Source organism: Anolis sagrei, chromosome X (genome assembly GCF_037176765.1).
Source record: "Anolis sagrei isolate rAnoSag1 chromosome X, rAnoSag1.mat, whole genome shotgun sequence".
Classification (NCBI taxonomy): domain Eukaryota; kingdom Metazoa; phylum Chordata; class Lepidosauria; order Squamata; family Dactyloidae; genus Anolis; species Anolis sagrei.
Window position 1 is genome coordinate 65165191 of NC_090034.1, and position 24501 is coordinate 65189691.

General features: G+C 47.9%; 1 protein-coding gene across 2 annotated transcripts in view; it reads right to left on the bottom strand.

Moving 5' to 3' along the window:
* LOC132780827 (discoidin, CUB and LCCL domain-containing protein 1-like) overlaps positions 1 to 23432 on the bottom strand; it is a 95842-nt gene extending 72410 nt beyond the window's left edge. For both annotated transcript variants that reach the window (XM_060784634.2, XM_060784633.2), the window contains exon 1: positions 23121 to 23432. In XM_060784634.2, the coding sequence (XP_060640617.2) occupies positions 23121 to 23415 (295 nt within the window). In that variant the 5' untranslated portion in view covers positions 23416 to 23432. The remainder of the gene's footprint in view (positions 1 to 23120) is intronic.
* Between the last annotated feature and the right edge of the window lie 1069 nt (positions 23433 to 24501).

Genomic DNA, 24501 nt, shown 5'->3' on the forward strand with positions numbered 1-24501 from the left:
TAGAGGGGTAGCATTACTTCCCTAGATCTAGACACTATGCTCCTATTGATGCAGGCCAAAATCTCATTGGCTTTTTTTGCCGCCACATCACATTGTTAGCTCATGTTTAACTTGTTGTCCACGAGGACTCCAAGATATTTTTCACACGTACTGCTGTCGAGCCAGCCGTCCCCCATTTTGTATCTTTGCATTTCATTTTTCCTGCCAAAGTGGAGTATCTTGCATTTGTCACTGTTGAACTTCATTTTGTTAGTTTTGGCCCATCTCTCTAATCTGTCAAGATTGTTTTGAATTCTGCTCCTGTCCTCTGGAGTATTGGCTCTCCCTTCCAATTTGGTGCCGTCTGCAAACTTGATGATCATGCCTTCTAGCCCTTCGTCTAAGTCATTTTCTCCTGACGTTTCACCTGCATCTATGGCAAGCATCCTCACAGGTAGTGAGGTCTGTTGGAAATAGGAAAATGGGTATATACACTCCACAAGATATATACACTCCACTTGCCTCACTGCCAACAGAACCTCCAAAGTTGCCATTAGCCACAGATGCAGGCGAAACGACAGGAGAGAATGGTGCTGGAACACAGCCCGGAAAACTCACCGCAACCCAATGGTGATAGTGTTTTCACTTTGAACATCAGCACCAAACGCTATAAGAAGAGGACAGTCATGCCAGACTATATTCTTAAAAGCAACTAGCAGAAAAGAAGCTGAGGGAAATCACAAGTTGATAAATGAAACTATGATGCTTAAGACATTTTAGTGGCGTAAGAGCCACCCCAAACTACAGGAAAGCGGGAGCGAGCTTGCGCTTGCGCTCGCTCCAAAGCCCCGCCTCCCCCCCCCCCAAGGCTGCTCTCTCTCTTGCTAGCGTGCCTGTTTTCCCTTGCTAGGCCAGCGATACGAGCGTACTCTCGCTGTTGACAGAATTCAACAGCGAGAGTACGCTCGGAACGCTGGCCTAGCAAGGGAAAACAGGCACGCTAGCAAGAGAGAGAGCAGCCTCGGGGGGGGGGGGGGAGGCGGGGCATCGGAGTGAGCGCAAGCGCAAGCTCACTCCCGCTTTCCTGTAGTTTGCGGCGGCTCTAAGTGCTTACACTGCAGCCAACACCACAAACTTAGATTTGGGAGACTTCTATTGCATACATCATTACATTTTTTCCTGAATTAATTCAGGAGGAAGACACGCCTGTCAAAATTGGTCATCCGATCTGACCCAATATGTTATTTTAAACAGGATGTGAGAAAGACAAAACAGAGCAGATGATGTGAGGGAAATACACTTCCTCTTGAGTTAAGTTTAGGCTTCTTTTTCCATTGTAGTATTATTATTATTATTATTATTATTATTATTATTAAACACATAAATTTGAGACCACATCAAACAACAATCAAACTGTACAGAAACAGAGTCACAAGTACACATCTTTGCACGACTAACAGAAGACAAAAGGTTAGAGTAGAATACACTTAAACACTGAACACTACACCTATAATACTAGGTTACATGAACAGAAGTGAAATGTTACTTTCAATTAGTATACTCTTCTCTTTTGAAAAAAAATTCTAAATCTGACTTTGAATGCAGTATTATTTTTATATATACAGTAGAGTCTTGCTTATCCAACCTTCACTCATCCAACGCTCTGTAATGAGGTTGAACCCAGAATTCCCTGCCTTCAAGCTGATCTGACCTGCAGCAGGGAGTTCCTCAGTTCTCCATTGCCCTGCTTGGGCCAACATGCATGAATGTGGCCACAGCAGCAGCTGCAACTCAGAAGCCTTCCTGTTACTTCACTTTCTTCCCCCTCCTAACATTGTAACTAATCCCCACAATAAAAGTATCAATTAGTTGTAACCTTTTTCCTCTCCATAGTGTTACTTTGTGTCCTTTTATTGCCTCTAAGCTCGCTCTGCATGATCCTTTCCTCTCCCAGGCTGCAGATGGCTGTCGGCCCACCCGGGATGCGATTTTTGTGTCCCGGGGAGGCCGAAACTGCGCTCCCTTAAACCGCGGATACGGAAACCCATTGGGTCCCCGTATCTGCGAGTCAACGGATCGCTTCAAAATTGGTGTCATTCTTCTCCTGGGAAAATTCTAAGATTAATGACTATCTCGGTTTTGCTCTGCTAACCCCTCTGCCATGGGAATAACCCTTTTTGCCTCTCAAACCTCGACCTGGAGCCCAGCTGTTTCTCTGAAGACATTGCCCCATTGCCACCATTTTGTGGATGCAACAATACAGTGCAATGTTTTGGTGCTAAATTTGTAAACACAGTAATTACTACATAACGTTACTGTGTATTGAACTGCTTTTTCTGCCAATTTGTTGTAAAACATGATGTTTTGGTGCTTAATTTGTAAAATCATAATGTAATTTGACGTTTAATAGGCTTTTCCTTAATCCCTCCTGATTATCCAACATTTTCACTTATCCAACGTTTTGCCAGCCAATTTATGTTGGATAAGTGAGACTCTACTACTATCTAATTCTCCATATTCTTCCCTCTCAAAGGATTACTGAGCGCCATTCTTTTTGGAATATATACATGCAAATAATGATAGTTTTGCATAACATAAATCCAGTGCTACTGCCTTTAGTACAACAGTTGTGGGATTATTTTATCCTGATTAGTTTTCCTTAATGGCTCAATTATGAAATGGCAAGCCAACACATAAATGAATCTTATCAGTTCAGTGGGTATATTCCAGTTGGGCTTAGCAACAGAATTCAGGCCAGTATTTGCAAATTGCCAGTTTGCTCACCCTGTACTCTAGCCCCATCGAACAACATCATCATCATCAACAACAAAACAGAGCCGATGATATGGGGAAAATGCACTTCCTCTTGATTTTAGTTTAGGCTTTTGATCTGGAAATTGGAAGGATTTTCTCCATGGAGAAACATACCGATTTGTAGTACCATTTCCCTTCCAAAGTGTATAGCCCACTTTGTATCTACTTAGTTTAATATTAAATGACTGAACCTTATAACAATGGGCAAATCCACCCCACAAGCAGATTTTTTGAGACATTTGGGAGAATATGTGAAATGCCAAAGGACATTTAACATATTTTCCCAGATATTCCCTCTCATTCAAAACCGGGGAGAAAAAAATCCAGGAAACCACAAGCTTGACCTCAATACCAGCAAACAAAAAATAATTGCATATTACAAAGGATTATATAGGAGTCCGCTTGCAAGTATCTTGATTAAAATGAAGTGATTAGTAGGAAACAGCATGAGTTTGCCAAAACAAACCCGGCCAAGCGAAACTTGTATCTCTTTTTTATTTTTCGTGATATTTTGATCAGCAAATGGAGCAAATATGGAATAGATCAAAATGCCATAATTGGTGAAAAAGCACGTTCAAAGAGTCATCATCAATGGCAGCGCTTCAAAACTGGGGGCCCTTTTACACTGCCAGATCATATCCAGATTATCTTCTTTGAACTGGATTATATAACAGCGTAGACTCATTTAATCCAGTTCAGAGTAGATAATCTGAATGATCTGCTTTGAGAAACTGGATTATATGGTAGTATAGAAGGGGCCTGGATGGTCTTGAGAGGAGTGCTGTGGTCTTCAGTAGTTGATGCACCACAAATATTTTTTATCAATGATTATATGATAATAATAACACTACTATAATAATGATAATAATAATTAAAAAAACTTTATTTATACCCTGCTACCATCTCCCCAAGGGACTCGGTGCGGCTTACATGAGGCCGAGCCCACAATACATCAGCAAAAAAAAAAAAACAACAGCAGTAATACAAAACAATAAAATGAAGCTCATAAACAAAAATAGACAGTAAACATCGACAATAACACAGTAACATTTAAAAACCAATGGCTGGGCCAAATGTAATAGTTAAAATTTAAAAAATAATGCTGGACAAGACCAGGTGAAATATAACTAGGATAGAATTTTGGAAAAGAATGGGGTGTACAGACAGTTCTAGATCACTAATAAGGTGCAATTAGGGACATATTGCTGGGAGTTTCCTTATTCTGGGAAGACACACTGGAACAACCACGTTTTCAAGCTCCTCCTAAAAATTGCCAAAGTTGGGGCGTGCCTGATATCCTTGGGGAGTGAGTTCCAGAGTCGGGGGGCCACCACCGAGAAGGCCCTCTCCCTCGTCCCCACCAATCGCGCCTGCGATGGAAGTGGGAGCGCGAGTAGGGCCTCTCCAGATTATCAAAGAGATTGTGTGGGTTCGTAGGCAGGTCTCAAACAGTTCAGGGCTTTGTAGGTAAGAACCTGCACCTTGAATTGGGACCGGAAGATGAACGGCAGCCAATGGAGCTCCTTTTTAAATATATATATATTTATTGAGTTTTATAATTATTAACTGACATAACGAAACTGACAGACATAACAAACAACAAATAACAAATAACATCTACAAAACTAACGTACCGACCACCGTATAACAATAACATACAAAACATCTAGTATGACATTTTCCCTTTAACTTCCAGATACCTCAAGTGAGCCTTTGTCTTCTTTCTTTTACAATTTAGTGTTAAAATAGAGGTTATCCTGTAACCTACCCTAACTTTGCCCGGAGTGCCCTTCTTTTATTCCTATTTTAAGATAATGTTTATTTGTCCTTTTCCAGAAAATTGGTAAATTTCTTCCACTTCGTCTTGTCGTATATTGAACTATTTTGGGATACCTTCTGGGTTAGCAGCTCCATATTCATTATGTCCATGGTTTTCTCAATCCAGGAGTTGATCTTTGGTGTCTCCTTACTTTTCCATTGACGCGCTATGCAGATTCTTGCTGATGTGGTGAGATAAAAAAAAATCTTATCATCGTTCTTGTTCAAGTTGAAGTCTGTCATTCCCAACAAAAAATACTCCGGTTTAAACTCAAACTGTAACTGGAAAATCTCTCCGATCTTTTTATATATTTCGTACCAGAACTTTTTGACAGCTCCACAGTCCCACCACATATGTCCGAATGTGCCCACTTTTTCATGTGACGTCCTGGCAGAAAGCCTGCTTGGTCCTCATGTATTCTTGTACTCAATATTTTCTTCATTCTTGAAGCCAGAATTCCTGAGAAGATTTTATAATCAACGTTTAATAAGGAAATCGGCTGGAAGTTCTTGATTTTTGTGTTCTCGGCTTCGTCCTTTGGGATGCGGTCAAGCAGGTAGGCGGGTCCCAAACCGTTTAGGGCTTTGGAGGTAAGCACCTGCACCTTGAATTGAGACCAGTAAATGAACGGCAGCCAATGGAGCTCCTTAAACAGGAGGATTGACCACTTCCTGTAAAGAGCCCCAGTTAACAACCTGGCCACCGCCCGTTGTACCAATTGAAATTTCCGGGCCATTTTCAAGGACGGCCCCACGTAGAGTGCATTACAGTAGTCCAATCTGGAGGTGACTAAGGCATGGACCACCCTGGTCAGATCCTTCACGAGGTACGGTCGCAATTAGTGCATGAGTCTTAATTGTGTTAAGGCCCTCCCGGCCACCGCCGACGCCTGAGCTTCAAGCATAAATGATGAGTCCAGAAGGACACCCAAACTGCGGACCTGTGACTTCAGGGGGAGTGCAACCCCGTCCAACACAGGTTGCCACCCTATACCCCGATCTGGTTTACGATCTACCAGGAGGACCTCTGTCTTATCGGGATTGATCTTCAGCTTATTCCTCTTCATCCATAAAGCCACAGCGGTCAGACACTCGTCCAGCACCCGAGGGGCTTCCTTGGAGTCAGGTGGAAAAGAGTAGTAGAGTTGGGTGTCATCTGCGTAGAGATGGCACCCAACTCCAAAACTCCGGATGACCTCTCCCAGCAGTTTCAAGTAGATGTTAAAGTGCATGGGAGACAGAATGGAACCTTGCGGGACCCCACAGGTCAAAGGCCAGGGGTCTGAGCAGGTGTCTCCCAGCTTCAGCATCTGGGAACGACCTTCCAGGAAGGACCGGAGCCATGCCAGAGCCGTGCCTTCAAGGCCCATCCCAGAGAGTCATCCCAGAAGGATACCATGATCAATGGTATTGAAAGCCACTGAGATGTCCAAGAGAACCAGCAAGGTCACACTCCCCCTGTCCAGCTCCCTGCGGAGGTCATCCACCAAGGCAACCAAAGCCGTCTCGGTACCATGACCAGGCCTGAAACAAGACTGTGACTGATCCAGATAGTGGATGTCATCCAGGAAACCCTGTAGCTGAGAGGCGACCACCCGCTCCAACACCTTACCCAAAAAAGGAAGGTTGGAGATTGGTCTGTAGTTGTTCAAGAACATGGAGTCAAAGGAGGTCTTTTTCAGGAGTGGTCTGACCACAGCCTGTTTTAGTCCAGATGGAAAAATCCCTTGCTCCAATGATACATTAATGATCAACACAAACCAATCAATCAAATCACCTTTGGCAGATTTAATTAGCCAAAACGGGCAGGGGTCTAGAGCCGACGTGGTCGCCCTCACAGCCCCAAGTGTCAGGAACCAGTTTCCAGGCCTTCAGTTTTGGCGCTGAAAACCAGGGTCCTGACGTAGAGCACTGATAAGGACATTGCAGCTGCTGACCTCGGGGGGAAGCAGCTGGCCTTTGGCGGGAGAGTTGCGTGGGATTTCCCACTTGGCGGGAAGAGTGTTTTCAAATGTGGGGGTGGGTATAAAGGAGGTGACCAGCAGCCGCTGGTCAATCTCGGCTTTTGTTATGTTTGAGCATCCAGCAGTAAAGTTTCTAATTGATTACGGATCGGAGTCCTGTGGGGTGACCCAGAGGCGAGTGAAAGGGCCGGAGGAAGCTGCAAGAGAGAGCAGCGGTCTGGAGTTCCCCTCCCCCAAGAGGATGGAATACCTAGAGGAGAAAGTGGCGGCTATGGAAACTACCCTCGCTGTGATGTCGAGACTGATGGAATGTCTGGCTCCCCTGGTGGAAGACCCACGGCCCCGGGAGGAGTCGCTGTGGAGCGACTGAGAACCCGGGGCGCATCCCAAGACTCAGGCAAGACTCCAGAACCGGAGCACAGAGCGACGAGGAAGAAGGGCGACCCCGGGGAGCAGCGCTGACAACCCAACTGACGCTCCTGGTGCCCCCGGCTGGAGCCGGGCGTGGCACAGGGCAGCGGGAATTGCCCCCGGAGCAGCAAGGGCTCCAGGGAGGGCCACCGCGAGCGGGTGTCCGGGAAGCGCAGCCACCCACCTACCAACAGAGGGAGGAGCTGAGAGTGGAATTTGGAGGCGAGGCTGAGAACCTCGATTTCTTCCTGACGATGGTGAGGGGCTATCTGGAAGACACCGCACCTCCCTTTAGGTTGGAAGCCAGCAGGGTGTGAACAGTGGGCGTGGTGCTGAGGAGAGGAGCGGCGGACTGGTACGTTCAGCTCCATGCCAGACGCGACCCATGCTTAGGATCATTGAGACGATTCCTGGCAGCTATGGAGGCGCGTTTCCGAGATCCGCTTGAGCGAGTCAGGGCGAGAGAAAAGCTGCAGACCATAACCCAAGGGCAGAGATCGGTGTCAGAGTATGTGGAGGAGTTCCAGTTGTTGGCCGAAAGGGTGCCTGAGTGGTCCATTGTGACAAAAGTCCAAATCTTTAAGGAAGGCCTGAAGAAGGAGATTCTATCCTGGGCGCTACATCGCGATGACCCGGAGGCGATCGGCGGATGGATCGAGCTAGCGGGCCGCATCGAAACGACACTGGCCCAAGTCAGGAGGCATCGGGGATTGGCGCCACAGCAGACCCGGCACAAGGAGGAGAGTCGGAGACCCGAGAGAGGCTCGGCTGGAAAGGAGCTGACGGGGGAACCCAAGGGGCGACGAAGCGGATGTTTCTATGCGGCTGTTTGAATCATAAAGCAGTTGACTGTTGGCAGCCCAGGTCAAAGCCGGCTATCGGAAAGAGAGCAGAGGAAAGCATCCTTCTCGGGGCCCCAGGGGCGCATCTGGTGAGTCATAGCCCGGGAATGCTAGTATTCCCTATCAGGCTGGAAGGGGAGGGCAAATGGACCAGTTGCAAAGCCTTCATGAATTGCGGCTGCTCCAGGAACATTATGGCCCCAGAGTTTGCAGACAAGCTGGGGTGTAAAAGAACAATCTTGCAGGCACCCATAGCGTTTTCCCAGCTAGATGGATCAGTAGCAGCCGGAGCGCCGGTGAAGTTCGAGGTGGAGAAGGTGCGATGCAAAGTAGGCTGCTGGGAAGGAGAGATAACATTCGTGGTGTCCCCTATGGCTACTTATAACGTGATCTTGGGGATGCCGTGGCTGAAGGAGGCGAATCCGTGGGAAGGAGGGGAGCCTGTGTTTCCCAGAGGCTTCTAAGGGGGAATGCTGCCGAGGGGAGGGGACCGCGCTGCCGGACTGGGTCCATGATATCCCTCCTGAGTATTGAGACTTCGCGGACGTTTTTGACGAAAAGGAGGCTGACCAATTTCCCCCTCAGAGACGGGTAGAGGTAAAGATTGAACTTAACAAGGACGCTAGCCTGCCCAAGAGTAGGCTGTACCCCATGTCGGCCAGGGAAATGGAAGAGTTGAGGAAGTACATAGATAAGAATTTGTCCAGAGGATTCATAGAAGCGTCCGAATCCCCCTTAGGGGCCCCTGTGCTGTTCAGACACAAGAAGGACGGCTCACTGAGGCTATGCGTGGACTATAGGGGGCTGAATGCGGTGAGCACCACCACCAGTTACCCTTTGCCTCTGACCAAGGACTTACTGTCGAGACTATCAGGCCTACCATAAGTTATGGATACGACCTGAGGACAGATGGAAAACGGCTTCTTCATGTGCGCTGGAGCATTTCAACTTCTGTGTGTGTCCATTCGGGCTAAAAGGAGCCAGAGGGGCATTTATGCAAATGATTAATGAGGTGCTACATCCATTATTGTATCGCGGGGTGTACTGCTTTGTGGATGATGTAATCATATTTAGCCGCAACCGGCAGGACCACGTCAAGTTGGTGAGGGAAGTGCTTCAGAAGTTGAGGGAGGTGAAGCTGTTTGCAAAGCTGCCCAAGTGTGAGTTTAACAAGGAGCAGATAGAGTTCCTCGGGTACAGGATCTCGCGTGGGGGCGTCACTATGGACCTCTCGAAGGTAGAGGACGTTAAGGCTTGGGAACCCCCTAAAACGCGCAAGCAGTTGCAGTCCTTCCTGGGATTTGCAAATTTATATCAGACTTTCATAAAGGATTTCACCCAGCTGACACTGCCCCTCACTGAGTTGTTGAAGACGAAGGGGAGGGGGGAAATGGCCAAGGTACGATCCCCAGGAGCGAGGTTAGTCTGGTCAGCAGAATGTCAGAGAGCTTTTGAGGAGCTGAAACACAGGTTCACAGAGGAGCCCATTCTAATCCACCCCGATATCACCAAGCATCTGCGATGTGTCAGATTGGGCCTACGGGGCAGCGTTGATGCAGAGGGATCTGGAGGGTGTGTTGAAACTGTGTGGGTTTTTATCAAAAAAGTTCAGCGAAACTGAGAGAAATTGGCCGGTGTGGGAGAAGGAGGCACTAGCGATATTAAAGGCTTTGGAAGCTTGGAGGCACCTTCTGGAGGGAAGCGGCATACCTTTTGAGGTATGGACCAACCATAAAAATTTGCAATATATCACCTCGCCCCGGAAGTTATCAGCGAAGCAGATAAGATGGGCTCAGTATTTCAGCAGGTTCAAGTTCAGCTGAGATTCCACAAAGGAAAGCAGAATGTCTTGGCGGGTACGCTATCCCGCATGCCACAGGATGAGGGGAGGAAGCAGGGGCAAAGCGGGAGCCTGTTCTCAGAACAACAATAGGGCATGGCGGTGCAGACCAGAGCGCAGGTGAAGCACAGCCAACAGCTCACGGGAGTAGAAAGCGGAAGTGGGGGATGGGAGGAGGAGCTGAAACAGGCATACGAGGGGGATGAATGGCTGGAGAGAAACAAGGAAAAGGTGGAATGGAGGGATGGATTAGGATTCGTGAACAAGAAATTGTATGTCCCTGAAAGCCTGTGGGGGAAAATAATGATAAGGTATCACGATAGTAGAAGCGCAGGACACTTGGGGGTCACTAAGACTATAAAACTGTTGGCACGGCAGTGTTAGTGGCCGGGGATGAGGAGCGACACAAAATCATATGTATCCCGGTGTGACACATGTGCTAGAAACAAAGTGCCCACTCAAAAGCCTACGGGGTTGCTGCAGAGGGTGGCGGGGACCTCCAAACCGTGGAGTTCAATCGCCATGGACTTCGTGGGCGAACTTCCAGTTAGCCGAGTGCAGCATTATGTCTGGACGGTGCTAGATTTATTTTCAAATCAGGCGCACTTCATCGCACTACCAAAACTCCCATCCGCAGAAAAGTTAGCAGAACTGTTTATAAAGCACATTTATCGCCTACATGGATGTCCTGACCAGTTCATTAGCGATAGGGGGGTCCAATTCATGGCAAGGTTTTGGGGGAGGTTCATGCGGTTGTTGGGAGCTGAGAGGAGCCTGAGCTCCGCATTCCACCCCATGACGAACGGGGGGGGGGGGGGGTCGAGCACACACAACAGACGTTGGGGCTCTTCTTGAGGACGTACACGAATCACCGCCAGACTGATTGGGCTGATGTTCTCCCTTACGCCGAGGTAGCATATAACGGGACCCCCCACGCAGCGACTGGGAGATCCCCTTTCGAGATATTTTATGGTCGAGAAATAGCGCCTTTGCCGAGACTGCCGGATTGGGGGGAGGAAGAGTCCTGTGGTAATGAGGAGTGGCCAGATAAAGTGAAAGCCAGCTGGGACGAGGTGGTAAAATCGCTGTGGGAAGCCCAAAGAAAATATAAGCTGTTCACTGATCGTAAGAGGAGGGAGGGGGACAAACTAGAGGAGGGAGATTTGGTTTGGCTAAGCACCAAAAACCTTAAGCTGGACACCCCATCTAGGAAATTGTCCCCCCGGTATATGGGCCCCTTTAGGATCTCCGACAAAATCAATGACGTCACCTATAGGCTGTGACTGCCAAAGGTTTTGGGGAAGGTGCACCCAGTGTTTCATTGCAGCCTGTTAAAAAAATACCAAGGATCGCTCAATGAAGAAGGACTGTAGATTGACGTGTATTTCCCTTCTAGGAAGAAGAAGAGGAGGAGGACGCCGTGTCAGGAACCGGTTTCCAGGCCTTCAGTTTTGGCGCTGAAAACCAGGGTCCTGACGTAGAGCACTGATAAGGACATTGCAGCTGGTGACCTCAGGGGGAAGCAGTTGGCCTTTGGCAGGAGAGTTGCGCGGGATTTCCCACTTGGCGGGAAGAGTGTTTTCAAATGTGGGGGTGGGTATAAAGGAGGTGACCAGCGGCCGCTGGTCAATCTCGGCTTTTGTTATGTTTGAGCATCCAGCAGTAAAGTTTCTAATTGACTACGGATTGGAGTCCTGTGTCATTATTGGGGACGGCTGCTGTGAGCTGACACCCAAGGACCTCCTCCACGTCCTCAGGACAAACCAGCCAAAAAGAATCCCACAAAACCGGACAAGCAGATGCCTCGGTCACCTCCCCTGGCGCTGTGTTTAAATTAGAGTCCAACTCCAGGCGTATCCGAGCGACTTTGTCTGCAAAATGGTGCGCAAACTCACAGCACCGAGTTGTCGGGTCATCGAAGGCCTCCTCCACCTCAGGGGAATGAAGGATGTCCCAAAACAATGTCCCAAAACAACTCCGAGGATCTATTAGATGCAGACGCTATGCAGACAGTCGTGAAGGACTCCCTGGCTACCCATATAGCCACGGTATAGGCCCTAAGTGAGACTCTAGGCAGTGTTCGGTCGGAGCCGTCCTGAGATTTCCTCCATTTGCACTCTAGCCTCCTTCTCGTGCACTTCATCACAGCCAACTCCCCAGTGAACCAAGGAGATGGTGTGTCTCTGCACAACGAGATGGGGCGTTCGGGAGCGATCGTGTCTATCACCCTGGCCATCTCACTGTTGTAGCGATCAACCAGGGTGTCGACAGGATCGCCAGGCTCCAAGACAGGAAGAGCCCCAAGATTCCTCAGGAATCCATCCGGATCCATCAGTCTCCTGGGGCGGACCATCTTAGTTGGTCCTCCACCCCTGCGAAGGTTAGAGGTCACAGCAAGTCTAAAACTGATCAGATGATGGTCAGACCATGACAATGGAAGAATGTTTTGCTCTTCCACTCTGACCGTTCCACTGTCCGCAACAAAAACTAGGTCGAGTGTATGTCCAGCCTGATAGGTGGGTCCAGATATAACTTGTGATAGCCCCATGGTTGTCATGGCGACCATGAAGTCCTGAGCTGCTCCTGTTAAAGAGGTCTCTGCATGGATATTAAAGTCTCCCAGCACAATCAAGCGCTGGGAGACCAGGGCCGAATTGGAGACCACATCTGCTAGCTCAGGCAGGGAAACTGCTGAGTTGTGGTGTGGGCGGTGCACCAGCAGAATCCCCAAGCTATCACGGTTTCCCACCCTCAAGTGAACACACTCAAACCCAGAAGATTGCGGAACAGCGCATCTGACCACAGTGATGGACTGCCGAAAGACTATTGTGACCCCTCCTCTCCGCGCCCCAGACATAGCCTGCTGGTGCACCCCGAAACCAGGTGGGCATAACTGGGTGAGATTTACCCCTCCCAGCTCGTCCAACTAGGTCTCAGTGATGCAGGCCAGGTCCGCCCCCTCATCCAGGATCAAGTCTTGGATGGCAGCTGTTTTTCTATTGACGGATCTGGCATTTGCCAGCAGGATCTTAAGTCCGGGGGGTCTGCCATGGAGTCTACCACATCCTACCTTCTCCAGGGTCGCAAGAACTCTGTTGTGATTCTCCCTGGTGTGTTGGTGACCAGCAAATCTCCTCCCTACTACTAATAACACTTTATTTATATTCTGCCCTATCTCTCCAAGGGGAGTCAGGGCAGATTACAGCATATATACAAACACAAACTCAGGCAAACATTCAATGCCATTATGAAATTCACAAAGACAAAGGCAAAGGCTTCCCCTTGCATTTCCGACTTGTGGAGGCGGTGCTCAACTCTGGCTCTGAGGGAGGTGTTCGTCTCCATTTCCAAACCAAAGAGACTGTGTTGTCTATAGACACCTCCTGGTCACGTGGCTGGCACTAATGTTTGAAGCGCTTTTTGCGATTTCTCACCAAGGCTTTACCTATTGATCTACTCACATTTGCATGTTTTTGAACTACTAGGTTGGCAGGAGTTGGGGCTAACAGCAGGAGCTCACCCTGCTGCCGGGAAGGCACACTGGAACAGCCACGTTTTCAGGCTCCTCCTAAAGACTGCCAATGTTGGGGCATGCTTGATATCCCTGGGAAGTGAGTTCCAGAGTCGGGGGGCCACCACCGAGAAGGCCCTCTCCCTCGTCCCCACCAATCGCGCCTGCGAGGGAGGCAGGAGCAAGAGCAGGGCCTCTCCAGATGAACGAAGAGACCGTGTGGGTTTGTACACAGAAATGCGGCCACGTAGGTAGAAGCCATTGAAATCTACAAGCAGGTGGACAATTTCAACAGAGAGGAGGAAACCATGAAAATGAACAAAATCTGGCTACCAGTATTTTAAAACTCTAAAATTATAACAGAAACACAACATTCAAACACAGGGAAACTCCAGAGAGGAAACAATCAGGGACAGCTAATCAACAAAAGATTCCCCCAGGCACTAACAAGCCACACCAAAAAAACTGCGAGGCCATCAAATGCTAATCAAGGTGGCCAATTGAAACATTCACACCTAGCTCCAAGGAGCCCCCAGTGGCGCAGTGGGTTAAACCCTTGTGCCGGCAGGACTTGAAGACTGACAGGTCGCAGGTTCGAATCCGGGGAGAGCATGGATGAGCTCCCTCTATCAGCTCCACATGCGGGGACACGAGAGAAGTCTCCCACACAGATGGTAAAAACATCAAAACATCCAGGTGTCCCCTGGGCAACCTCCTTGCTTACGGCCAATTCTCTCACACCAGAAGCGACTTGCAGTTTCTCAAGTCGCTTGTGACATGAAAAAAAATAATCCAGAATAACTATTCCATTTCTTGTTGGTTTGTTTTCTCAACCGCTGAGTTGAAGCCGATCTGTTACCAATGTTGGGGGGGGGGGGGGGGGGGAGACCTTTCTTTGCCGAAGCTTTTCACTTTCAGTTTCAACACATGTCTTGAAAATCCATGATATGTAATATTGACAAAGACTGTAATTGTTGAAAAGTTGAAGATGAAGTCGAACATGACCCCCGCCCCCCGCAAGAGATAGTAACATAGTTTTGCTAAGGGCAAGGACACCAGGCTGGATAATAAGGGTTAAGCCTTGGTCAGTTTGGTGTGTATCATTTAATCAAGGCTTATGCCCTATTTTCATATGTTCACAGCAGAAGGTAACCAAATTATTACTGAAAATCATGCCACAAGAGTATTTGACTTTTTCCATCTGAGACACACCTGGGCTCCTGATGATCCCCCATCTCACAAACAAGGGACTCTCTTTCCCCCTCATGGATATATTTCCCTTTATGGACCTTCCTATGAATAATATGAACTATGGACACTGGGGGAAGGTAGTTGGGTTTACTCTCTGTATTATGATTTTTATATTTTCATATTTTCTCCTGTATTTCTATATTTCCCTTCATGTATCTGACCTTCCCCTGAGGCTTTTTGCCCCCTTCCCCTCTCCTTGAGGAAAAATGTCTAAGGAAGTTGCCCTGATCCTGGAGGGGCAGGGATTAGCCATCACAAAGAACTCTTATCTATAGACATCCCTTGCATGGACAGTGACAAAAGCTGATATTCTTTGGCTTCGGGGGTACTTGGCCAGCAAGGGAGTCACCAATTAGCAAACTCTTAATCATATCTCCATGGGATAAGGGGAAACCCTTGAAAAGTTTCCCCCTCCCAACCTGTCAACCATTCAGCCCCCCACTAAAGACATCCACCTAAGTTTGCCCCCATAGTTCCCCTGTCTGTGCTGTTAAAGAAAACCCGGATTATGTTTATTGCCACCCATCACAGGACAATAGACTAGCCTGGCTTGCAGGCCTTTCTAGGACTTGCCAGGCATTTGGACATTTCCTGATTTTCCATAATCCACTCAAGAATGCATTGTATTCCCTTGTCCCGCCTCCCTCCCTCCTGATTCGCCGAAGTGCCGAAGTGGTAGGAGCCTTCTGATTGGCCCATGCACTCAGAGGGCGGCCGAGTCTCCTCCCCGCTGTTGGGGCATCAGCCAATCATTTTTCAGCCAGGCGGAGGGCAGGGAGTGGGGAGAATTGAAACCCACAACTATGTATTTTCTATTAAAATGCCATTTATTTCTGTAACCACATGCTCTGCTTGGCAAATGATTGCTGCTTTGCATCCTTTTCAGCTGAATCGCTAATAAACCTCGGTGGCGCTTCCTTCAACTTGGCAAGACCTTTTATTGGGAAAATCAGAGAAAAATATTGGGTGCTTCTCTGTCTCGCCAGGGCAACGAATTCTTTGATGAGTTTGATTGGTCTCTGCCTCCTGGCAAAGACCCCTAAATTCCAGCTCTGTAACAATGGGAGTGTAAATAGTAGCTTTTTTTTTAAAAAAAAAAGGAAGGAGATGCTTTCCACAGATATATAAACCCAATTTTCCTAGTTCCAACAAAGTTCACAACCACTGAGGATGCTTGCCATAGATGCAGGCAAAATGTCAGGAGAGAATGCTTCTAGAACAGTGTTTCTCAACCTGGGGGTCGGGACCCCTGGGGGGGTCATGAAGGGGTGTCAGAGGGGTTGCCAAAGACTATCGGAAAACACAGAATTGTCTGTTGGTCATGGGGGTTCTGTGTGGGAAGTTCAGCCCAATTCTATCATTGGTGGAACACAGACTGTTCTTTGATTGTAGGTGAACTATAAATCCCAGCAACTACAACTCCCAAATCTCAAGGTCTATTTTTACTCAAACTCCACCAGTGTTCACATTTGGGCATATTGAGTATTTGTGCCAAGTTTGGTCCAGATCCATCATTGTTTGAGTCCACAGTGGTCTCTGGATGTAGGTAAACTACAACTCCCAAACTCAAGGTCAATGCCCACCAAACCCAGTTTTTTCTGTTGATCATGGGAAAATACATCCTGCATATCAGATATTTACATTACGATTCATAACAGTAGCCAAATTACAGTTATGAAGTAGCAATGAAAATAATTTTAGGGTTGGGGGTCACCACAACATGAGGAACTGTATTAAGGGGTCGCGGCATTAGTAGGGTTAAGAAACACTGTTCTAGAACATGGCCATATAGCCCGAAAAACCTACAACAACCCAAGAATCAAGTGCTGCTGCTGATGATCTCTGCTTTGAACTGGGTGATCTGAGTCTGCACTGCCATAGAATCATAGAATCATAGAGTTGGAAGAGACCTCATGGGCTATCCAGTCCAACCCCCTGCCAAGAAGCAGGAAAATTGCATTCAAAGCACCCCCGACAGATGGCCATCCAGCCTCTGTTTAAAAGCTTCCAAAGAAGGAGCCTCCACCACACTACGGGGCAGAGAGTTCCACTGCTGAACGGCTCTCACAGACAGGAGGTTCAGATGGAATCTCCTTTCTTGTAGTTTGAAGCCATTGTTCCATTGGCCTCCCCCCCCCCCCACTTAGTTCTTTTGTTGCTTGATGCTTGTCTATTATTATGTTTGTTTTATGTTTTTAAATTGCATTTTGTTATTGCTCTGCTTTTAATTGTATGTTCCCTAGATCGGCCCCACTTTCTCTCACATATTTATACATGGCTATCATGTCTCCTCTCAGCCTTCTCTTCTTCAGTTTAAACATGCCCAGCTCTTTAAGCCGCTCCTTATAGGGCTTGTTCTCCAGACCCTTGATCATTTTAGTTGCCCTCCTCTGGACACATTCCAGCTTGTCAATATCTCTCTTCAATTCGAGATTCCGAAACCAAGATTCTGTTGATGCCAGCCGCAGTTCGACGCTCCTTGAGGTAGTGGATGAGTTGCCGAAACATCTGCATAGGCCTGCCCTTCCATGCGAGACAGCCGTCAGCCGTTCTCACAACCGACTCCTCGACGTTTGCCTGGGGCGCCCACACAGGCCGCTTCTCCATACAAGACGTGTGGTCCCCAAAAGAACAATTACACCACATAAACTATCTGGAGTTGTTGGCCATTTTCAAAGCTCTCAAGGCCTTCCTTCCCCTCCTGACAGGACAGATGGTCCAGATCCAGACGGACAACATGGTGGTCATGTATTATATCAACAAGCAGGGGGGCACCGGCTTGAGAAAGCTTCTGAAGCTGTCCGTGGCGCTGTGGGAGTGGTGCAACCAACATGCGATATTCCCGTCTGCGCTTCACCTCCCAGGTCGTCTAAATGACCAGGCCGACTCTCTAAGTCGCTCGACGTCGACGTCTCACAAGTGGCAGCTCGACCCGGCAGAGCTCCATGCCCTATTCGACGTGTGGGGCCATCCCTCAGTCGACCTCTTCGCCTCCCCAGACAATTGTCAGCTTCCCCTCTTCGGGGCCCGCCTACCTCAAGACACCGTTCCGGGGTGCCTGGGAGATGCGTTCATGTTGGAGTGGTCGACACAGTTCCTGTACATCTTCCCACCGATCTCTCTCTGAGAGAATCGAGATGTCTCAGGCCAACTGCATCCTCATTGCACCGGAGTGGCGGAGACAAGTGTGGTTTCCCGCACTCCTGAGACTCTCCGGCTCCCGGGTGATCAGACTACCACCTTGCCCGGACCTCTTGTCGAGGGAGAACGGCCTTCTTCTGCATGCAGACGTTACATCCCTACATCTGGCAGCATGGAGGATAACGTTCTAGGATTTTTCTGCCCCGAACTCCGGTCGATCCTTGAGGCAGCCCACAAGCCTTCGACATCGAGAGCATATGCATACCGCATCGGGCGCCTCAGAGAATTCCTTCGAAATCGATCTCTACCGGAGTTTCCACCGTCAATACCGATGATCTTAGACTTTCTCCTAAAGCTCACGCTGGCTTCCTTAAAGTCATATGTCGCTGCAATCTCCCGGTACCTCCAGAGGCTGGGTTTTCCCTCACTCTTCGGCAACCATCTCATCAAAACTTTCCTGAGAGGCTACAATCATCTCAACCCGCCAGTTCATCCTCCAACGCCGGGATGGAGCCTCGACCTCGTCCTCTCCCAGCTGACAGGCCCGCCCTTCGAGCCTTTGGCCACGATGGATCTTCGCCTACTCTCGTGGAAGGTTGCCTTCCTGGTAGCATTAAGGATTGACGAGCCCTACTTGCTTTTTCACGCTGACCGGGTGGTGTTGAGAACTGACATCACTTTTCTTTCCATGTTAATGAGGACATAGTCCTGCCAGCTTTTTTCCAAAGCCCATCTTCTCCAACAGAGAACAGACTTCATTCCCTCAACGTTCGTAGAGCGTTGCTTTTTTACAGGCAAAGAACTGCTGCCCTACGAAAGACCCCTAGACTCTTCGTTGCCTATGCAACAGATAAATTGGGGTTGCCACTCTCCTCGCAGCGGCTCTCTCGGTGGATTGCCTCGACGATTGAACTCTGTTACGAACTGGCGCGTAAGCCCCCTCCGTCATCGGCCCAACCGAGGTCGACCAGAGCCATGGCAGCCACAACAACGTTCCTACGGGGGATCCCGTTGGACTCGATTTGTAAAGCGGCCATTTGGTCTAACCCAATGACTTTCATTTCCCACTATCGTCTGGACACCCGGTCTCGTAGGGAGACTGCCTTCGGCCGGGCAATCCTGTCAACTTGTCCTCCATGACATGGTCACTCGGGTTTCCTGGGTTTTTTTTTTCTCTTCTCGAAATGCACCAACGACTGCGGTGCTACAAAGATTGTGCTTGATGACACTGTTTTTGCCCTCCTACTCACCCAGGAGGATTGTTATTGTGTTCTTATGTAACATACTTGAATTTGATATGCCTGTAATGTACAATACTGTGCTTACAGGTACCTGATATTCACATCGTTTTTCATTGCCTTTTTTGCCACATACGTGGCTTATTGATCATTCTCGTATTCACATTCCGTTTGTCTACACTGAAAAATCTGTAGCCACTAGTCATCCCAACTTGGCAATAAAGTTTAATGCACTATATATATGATTGTATATGTGCTTATGCAAGACTTTGTTGTGTTTTAATAAAACATAGTTTGGTCCTTCAATTGGTGTCGGTTTGCTTCCCACCATCTGGGACCTAAGCTTGCTAGCTCTCCATAAGTGTGCATTTATAGAGGCCACGAAGAAAAATGGTAGGTTACTCACCTGTAATCATGTTTCTTCGAGTGGGCCTCTGTGAATCCACACTAACCCGCCCGGCCGTCCCCTCTTGCAAACCTCCCCCTATTCCTCGCTACGCGGGGGGCGCCTTTTATGCCCTGCTGGGCGGCGTTACCGCCAAAACTTAAAAGTTTCAACTTGGGAAGTTTTTCCGTTGGGACCTGCGCAGGCGCAGATTCTCTCCATAAGTGTGGATTCACAGAGGCCCACTCGAAGAAACATGGTTACAGGTGAGTAACCTACCAGTATTTCAATGGGAAGTGTGGGCCTACTTTTGGTAAATGAGATAGGATTGTTGTTGAGTGCTTTCAAGTCGTTTCAGACTTAGATTGACCCTGAGTGAGGGCCGGGTAAATGACCTTGGAGGGCCGTATCCGGCACCCGGGCCTTAGTTTGAGGACCCCTGATCCTAGACACTATGCTCCTATTGATGCAGGCCAAAATCCCATTGGTTTTTTTTTTGCTGACTCTGTTTAAAAGCTTCCAAAGAAGAAGTCTCCACCACACTCCGGGGCAGAAAGTTCCACTGCTGAACGGCTCTCACAGTCAGGAAGTTCTTCCTCATGTTCAGATGGAATCTCCTTTCTTGTAGTTTGAAGCCATTGTTCCATTGCGTCCTAGTCTCCAGGGAAGCAGAAAACAGGCTTGTTCCCACCTCCCTGTGACTTCCTCTCACATATTTCTACATGGCTATCAGGTCTCCTCTCAGCCTTCTCTTCTTCAGGCTAAACATGCCCAGCTCTTTAAGCCGCTCCTCATAGAGCTTGTTTTCCAGACCCTTTTAGTCTCCAGACCCTTTTAGTTCTTCAGATCATTTTAGTCGCTCTCCTCTGGACACTTTCTTTTTTAAAAAATTGGTTTTAATTGATAGAGTATATAGTTACATAGATCGTGGAGGAATATTGTGGAGAAGATAGAAAAGTAGGAAATAGAGTAGAGCAAAATATAACAGAACATGGAATAAAAATATAATAATAATAATAATAATAATAATAATAATAATAATAATATGATTTAAGAAAACCTGTCACTAGGGTGTGCAGATCCTCTCCAAAAAAAAAAAAAGGGGGGGGGGGAGAAAAGAAAAAAAAACCAAAAATAAAAAAACAAGAAAAAACAAAAAATAAAAGAAAAATAACTTCCATCTAGTCTTTGAGGGTCTTTAAAGACCTTTCTGAAGTTATTTCTACGCTGTTTCTTCCTTTGTTTGTATTTTCTTGGCTGTGATTTACTCTTTTTAGTAAATGACTAGCCATCCCCTGCCACACGTTGCTGTGGCCCACTCTGGTGGTCATGGGGGTTCTGTGTGGGAGGTTTGGCCTAATTCTCTCATTGGTGGGGTTCGGAATGCTCTTTGATTGTAGGTGAACTATAAATCCCAGCAACTACAACTCCCAAATGTCAAGGTCTATTTTCCCCAAACTCCACCAGTGTTCACATTTGGGCATATTGAGTATTCGTGTAGAGTTTGGTCCAGATCCATCATTGTCCACGGTGATCTCTGTGTGTAGGTGAACTACAACTCCAAAACCAAAGAACACTGCCCACCAAACCCTTCCAGTATATTCTGTTGGTCATGAGAGAACTGTGTGCCAAGTTTTGTTCAATTCCATCGTTGATGGGGTTCAGAATGCTCTTTGATTGTAGGTGAACTATAAATCCCAGCAACTACAACTCCCAAATGACAAAAACATATTTTTTTAGTAAAGGACATACATTGGGTTGTTAGGTGTCTTGTGTCCAAATTTGGTGTCAATTTGTCCAGTGGTTTTTGAGTTCTGTTAATTCCACAAACGAACATTACATTTTTATTTATCTAGATTTTCCATTGTTTAAAGTACTTTTTTACCGGGTCCCAGTTTGTAGGTTTCTTTGGGATTCCTTGAATTGGTGTTATCCAGTAGGTTAGTTCATCCATATTCATTATTTCTAGTACACTTTCCAGCTTGTCAATATATCCTTCAATTGTGGTGCCCAGAATTGGACACAATATTCCAGGTGTGGTCTAACCAAGGCAGAATAGAGGGGTAGCATGACTTCCCTGGATCTAGACACTATGCTCCTATTGATGCAGGCCAAAAACTATGCTGATGATCGTGGCATTACTGCTCAAGCAGGGAGCTTTGAGATGGTTGAACAGAAGCTCTCCGAAGCTCTACGTGCTCTTACTGCCTATTACAGGGAAAACCAGCTGATCCCTAACCAATCTAAAACACAGACATTTGCTTTTCATCTCAAGAACAGACAAGCATCCCGAGCTCTGAGGATCACCTGGGAAGGAATCCCACTGGAGCATTGCAGCACACCCAAATACCTGGGAGTCACTCTGGACCGTGCCCTGACCTACAAGAAGCACTAATAATAATAATAATAATAATAATAATAATAACCTTTATTTGTACCCCGCTACCATCTCCCGAATGACTCGGTGCGGCTTACAAGAGGCCGAGTCCAAATACAACAATAAAAACAGCAGCAACAACAACAACACAATAACTAAAAAACAAACAAACAACCAGAGCAATAACAATTAACAACACCCAATGATGCAATTAAAAACAATGACCGGGCCAAATGTAATAATTAAAATTAAAAGTGCTGGGCATGACAAGGTGGGGTGTTTGGAGGGGGATGGGCATGCAGATATCCTAGATCTCTGATAAAGTGCATTGGGACATAATGCTGGGAGTTTCCTTATTCTGGAAAGGCACACTGGAACAACCACGTTTTCAAGCTCCTCCTAAAGATTGCTAGCGATGGGGCCTGCCTGATGTCCTTAGGGAGAGAGTTCCAGAGTCGAGGGGCCACCACCGAGAAAGCCCTATCCCTTGTACCCACCAATCGCGCTTGTGATACAGGTGGGATTGTGAGCAGAGCCTTTCCAGATGAATGAAGAGATTGTGTGGGTTCGTACACAAGGATGCGGTCTGAATATCAAGCAAAAAGTGGGTGCTAGAAACAATATCATACGAAAGCATACTGGCACAACCTGGGGATCACAACCAGACACAGTGAAGACATCTGCCCTTGCGCTATGCTACTCTGCTGCTGAGTATGCATGCCCAGTGTGGAACACATCTCACCACACTAAAACAGTGGATGTGGCTCTTAATGAGACATGCCGCATTATCACGGGGTGTCTGCGCCCTACACCACTGGAGAAATTACACTGTCTAGCCAATATCGCACCACCTGACATCCTCCGGGAAGTAGCAACCAATAGTGAAAGGACCAACGCAGTGACATCTCCAGCTCATCCCTTGTTTGGGCATCAGCCAGCACGCCAACAACTTAAATCAAGAAATAGTTTTCTAAGATCTACAGAGACACTCGCTGGAACACCTCAGCAAGCAAGAGTCCAAAAGTGGTAGGCTCAAACCCAGAGCCTCAATCAATCAATGGCTGATACCCAATGAGAGACTCCCCCCTGGACACACAGAAGACTGGGCAACTTGGAAGGCACTGAAGAGACTACGCTCTGGCACCACGAGATGCAGAGCCAACCTTCAGAAATGGGGCTACAAAGCGGAATCCAGAACATGTGAGTGTGGACATGCACAATGGAGGACCTTCTTGTGACAACACCAGAGGCACTCCAAGTGGCCAGATACTGGTCAAAGGACATTTAATCAACTACCAAGCTTGCAAACTCTGTGTCTTTTGTATGTTTGTTTGTCTGTTCTGTCAAAAATGTAATACAACTGTTCGGTTGCCTGACACGATAAATAAAAGGCCAAAATCCCATTGGTCAAAATCCCCCAGTTCAATGTGGATGGTATAGTTGTATGGATGGGCCCTGAGAGAATGTGGCTCACTCCAGGTCTAAGGCAGGCCAGTGGCAAACCCTCCCGACAAGCCCCTCTCCACCCCGGAGCCGCTTCTTGGCTTACCCTCCTGTCCGGCGGATGGAGAGGCTCCCAGGCTCAGCAGCAGCAGCACAAACAGCCCGGGAACCGGCTCCGGGAGCATGGCTGGGCTGGATGGAAGGAAGGAAGGCAGGAAGGGAGGGAGGGGGAGGCAGACGGAGGGGCTCCCCAAGGGCTTGCTCCTCCTCCTCCTCCTCGGTCCAGAAGTCGGAGGCGGGGTCCTATCTCGCCGGCCAAAGGAAACTCTCTGGGCTACAGCTGCGGGCACTGGGCGCTGGCGCCCGAAAGGCGGATGCCCGAAGCCCTTCCTCACTGCCATAGGATCCAGAAGAGTGTTTCCCAACCTTCCTAATGGTGTGAGGCCTTAATACAGTCCCTCGTGTTGTGCTGACCCCCCCCCCCATAACATTATTTTCGTTGCTACTTCATAACTGGACTTTTGCTTCTGTTATGAACCGTCATGTAAATATCGGATATGCAGGATGGATTTAATAATAATAATAACCTTGTTGTTGTTCATTCGTTCAGTCGTCTCCGACTCTTCGTGACCTCATGGACCAGCCCACGCAAGAGCTCCCTGTCGGCCGTCACCACCCCCAGCTCCTTCAAGGTCAGTCCAGTCACTTCAAGGATCCCCATCCATCTTGCCCTTGGTCAGCCCCTCTTCCTTTTGCCTTCCACTTTCCCCAGCATGATTGTCTTCTCTAGGCTTTGCTGTCTCCTCATGATGTGGCCAAAGTACTTCAACTTTGTCTCTAGTATCCTTCCCTCCAGTGAGCAGCCGGGCTTTATTTCCTGGAGGATGGACTGGTTGGATCTTCTCGCAGTCCAAGGCACTCTCAGCACTTTCCTCCAGCACCACAGCTCAAAAGCATCGATCTTCCTTCGCTCAGCCTTCCCTAAGGTCCAGCTCTCACATCCGTAGGTGACTACAGGGAATACCATGGCTTTGACTAGGCGGATCGTTGTTGCCAGTGTTATGTCTCTACTCTTTACTATTTTATCGAGATTGGACATTGCTCTCCTCCCAAGAAGTAAGCGTCTTCTGATTTCCTGGCCACAGTCTGCATCTGCCGTAATCTTTGCACCTAGAAATACAAAGTCTGTCACGGCCTCCACATTTTCTCCCTCTATTTTCCAGTCATGTTGCCATAATCTTGGTTTTTTTGACGTTTAGCTGCAACCCAGCTTTTGCGCTTTCTTCTTTCACCTTGATTAGAAGGCTCCTCAGCTCCTCCTCGCTTTCGCCCACCAGAGTGGTGTCATCTGCATATCTGAGGTTGTTAATGTTTCTTCCAGCAATTTTCACCCCAGCTTTGCATTCCTCAAGCCCCGCACATTGCATGATGTGTTCTGCATACAAGTTAAAAAGGTTGGGTGAGAGTATGCAGCCTTGCCGTACGCC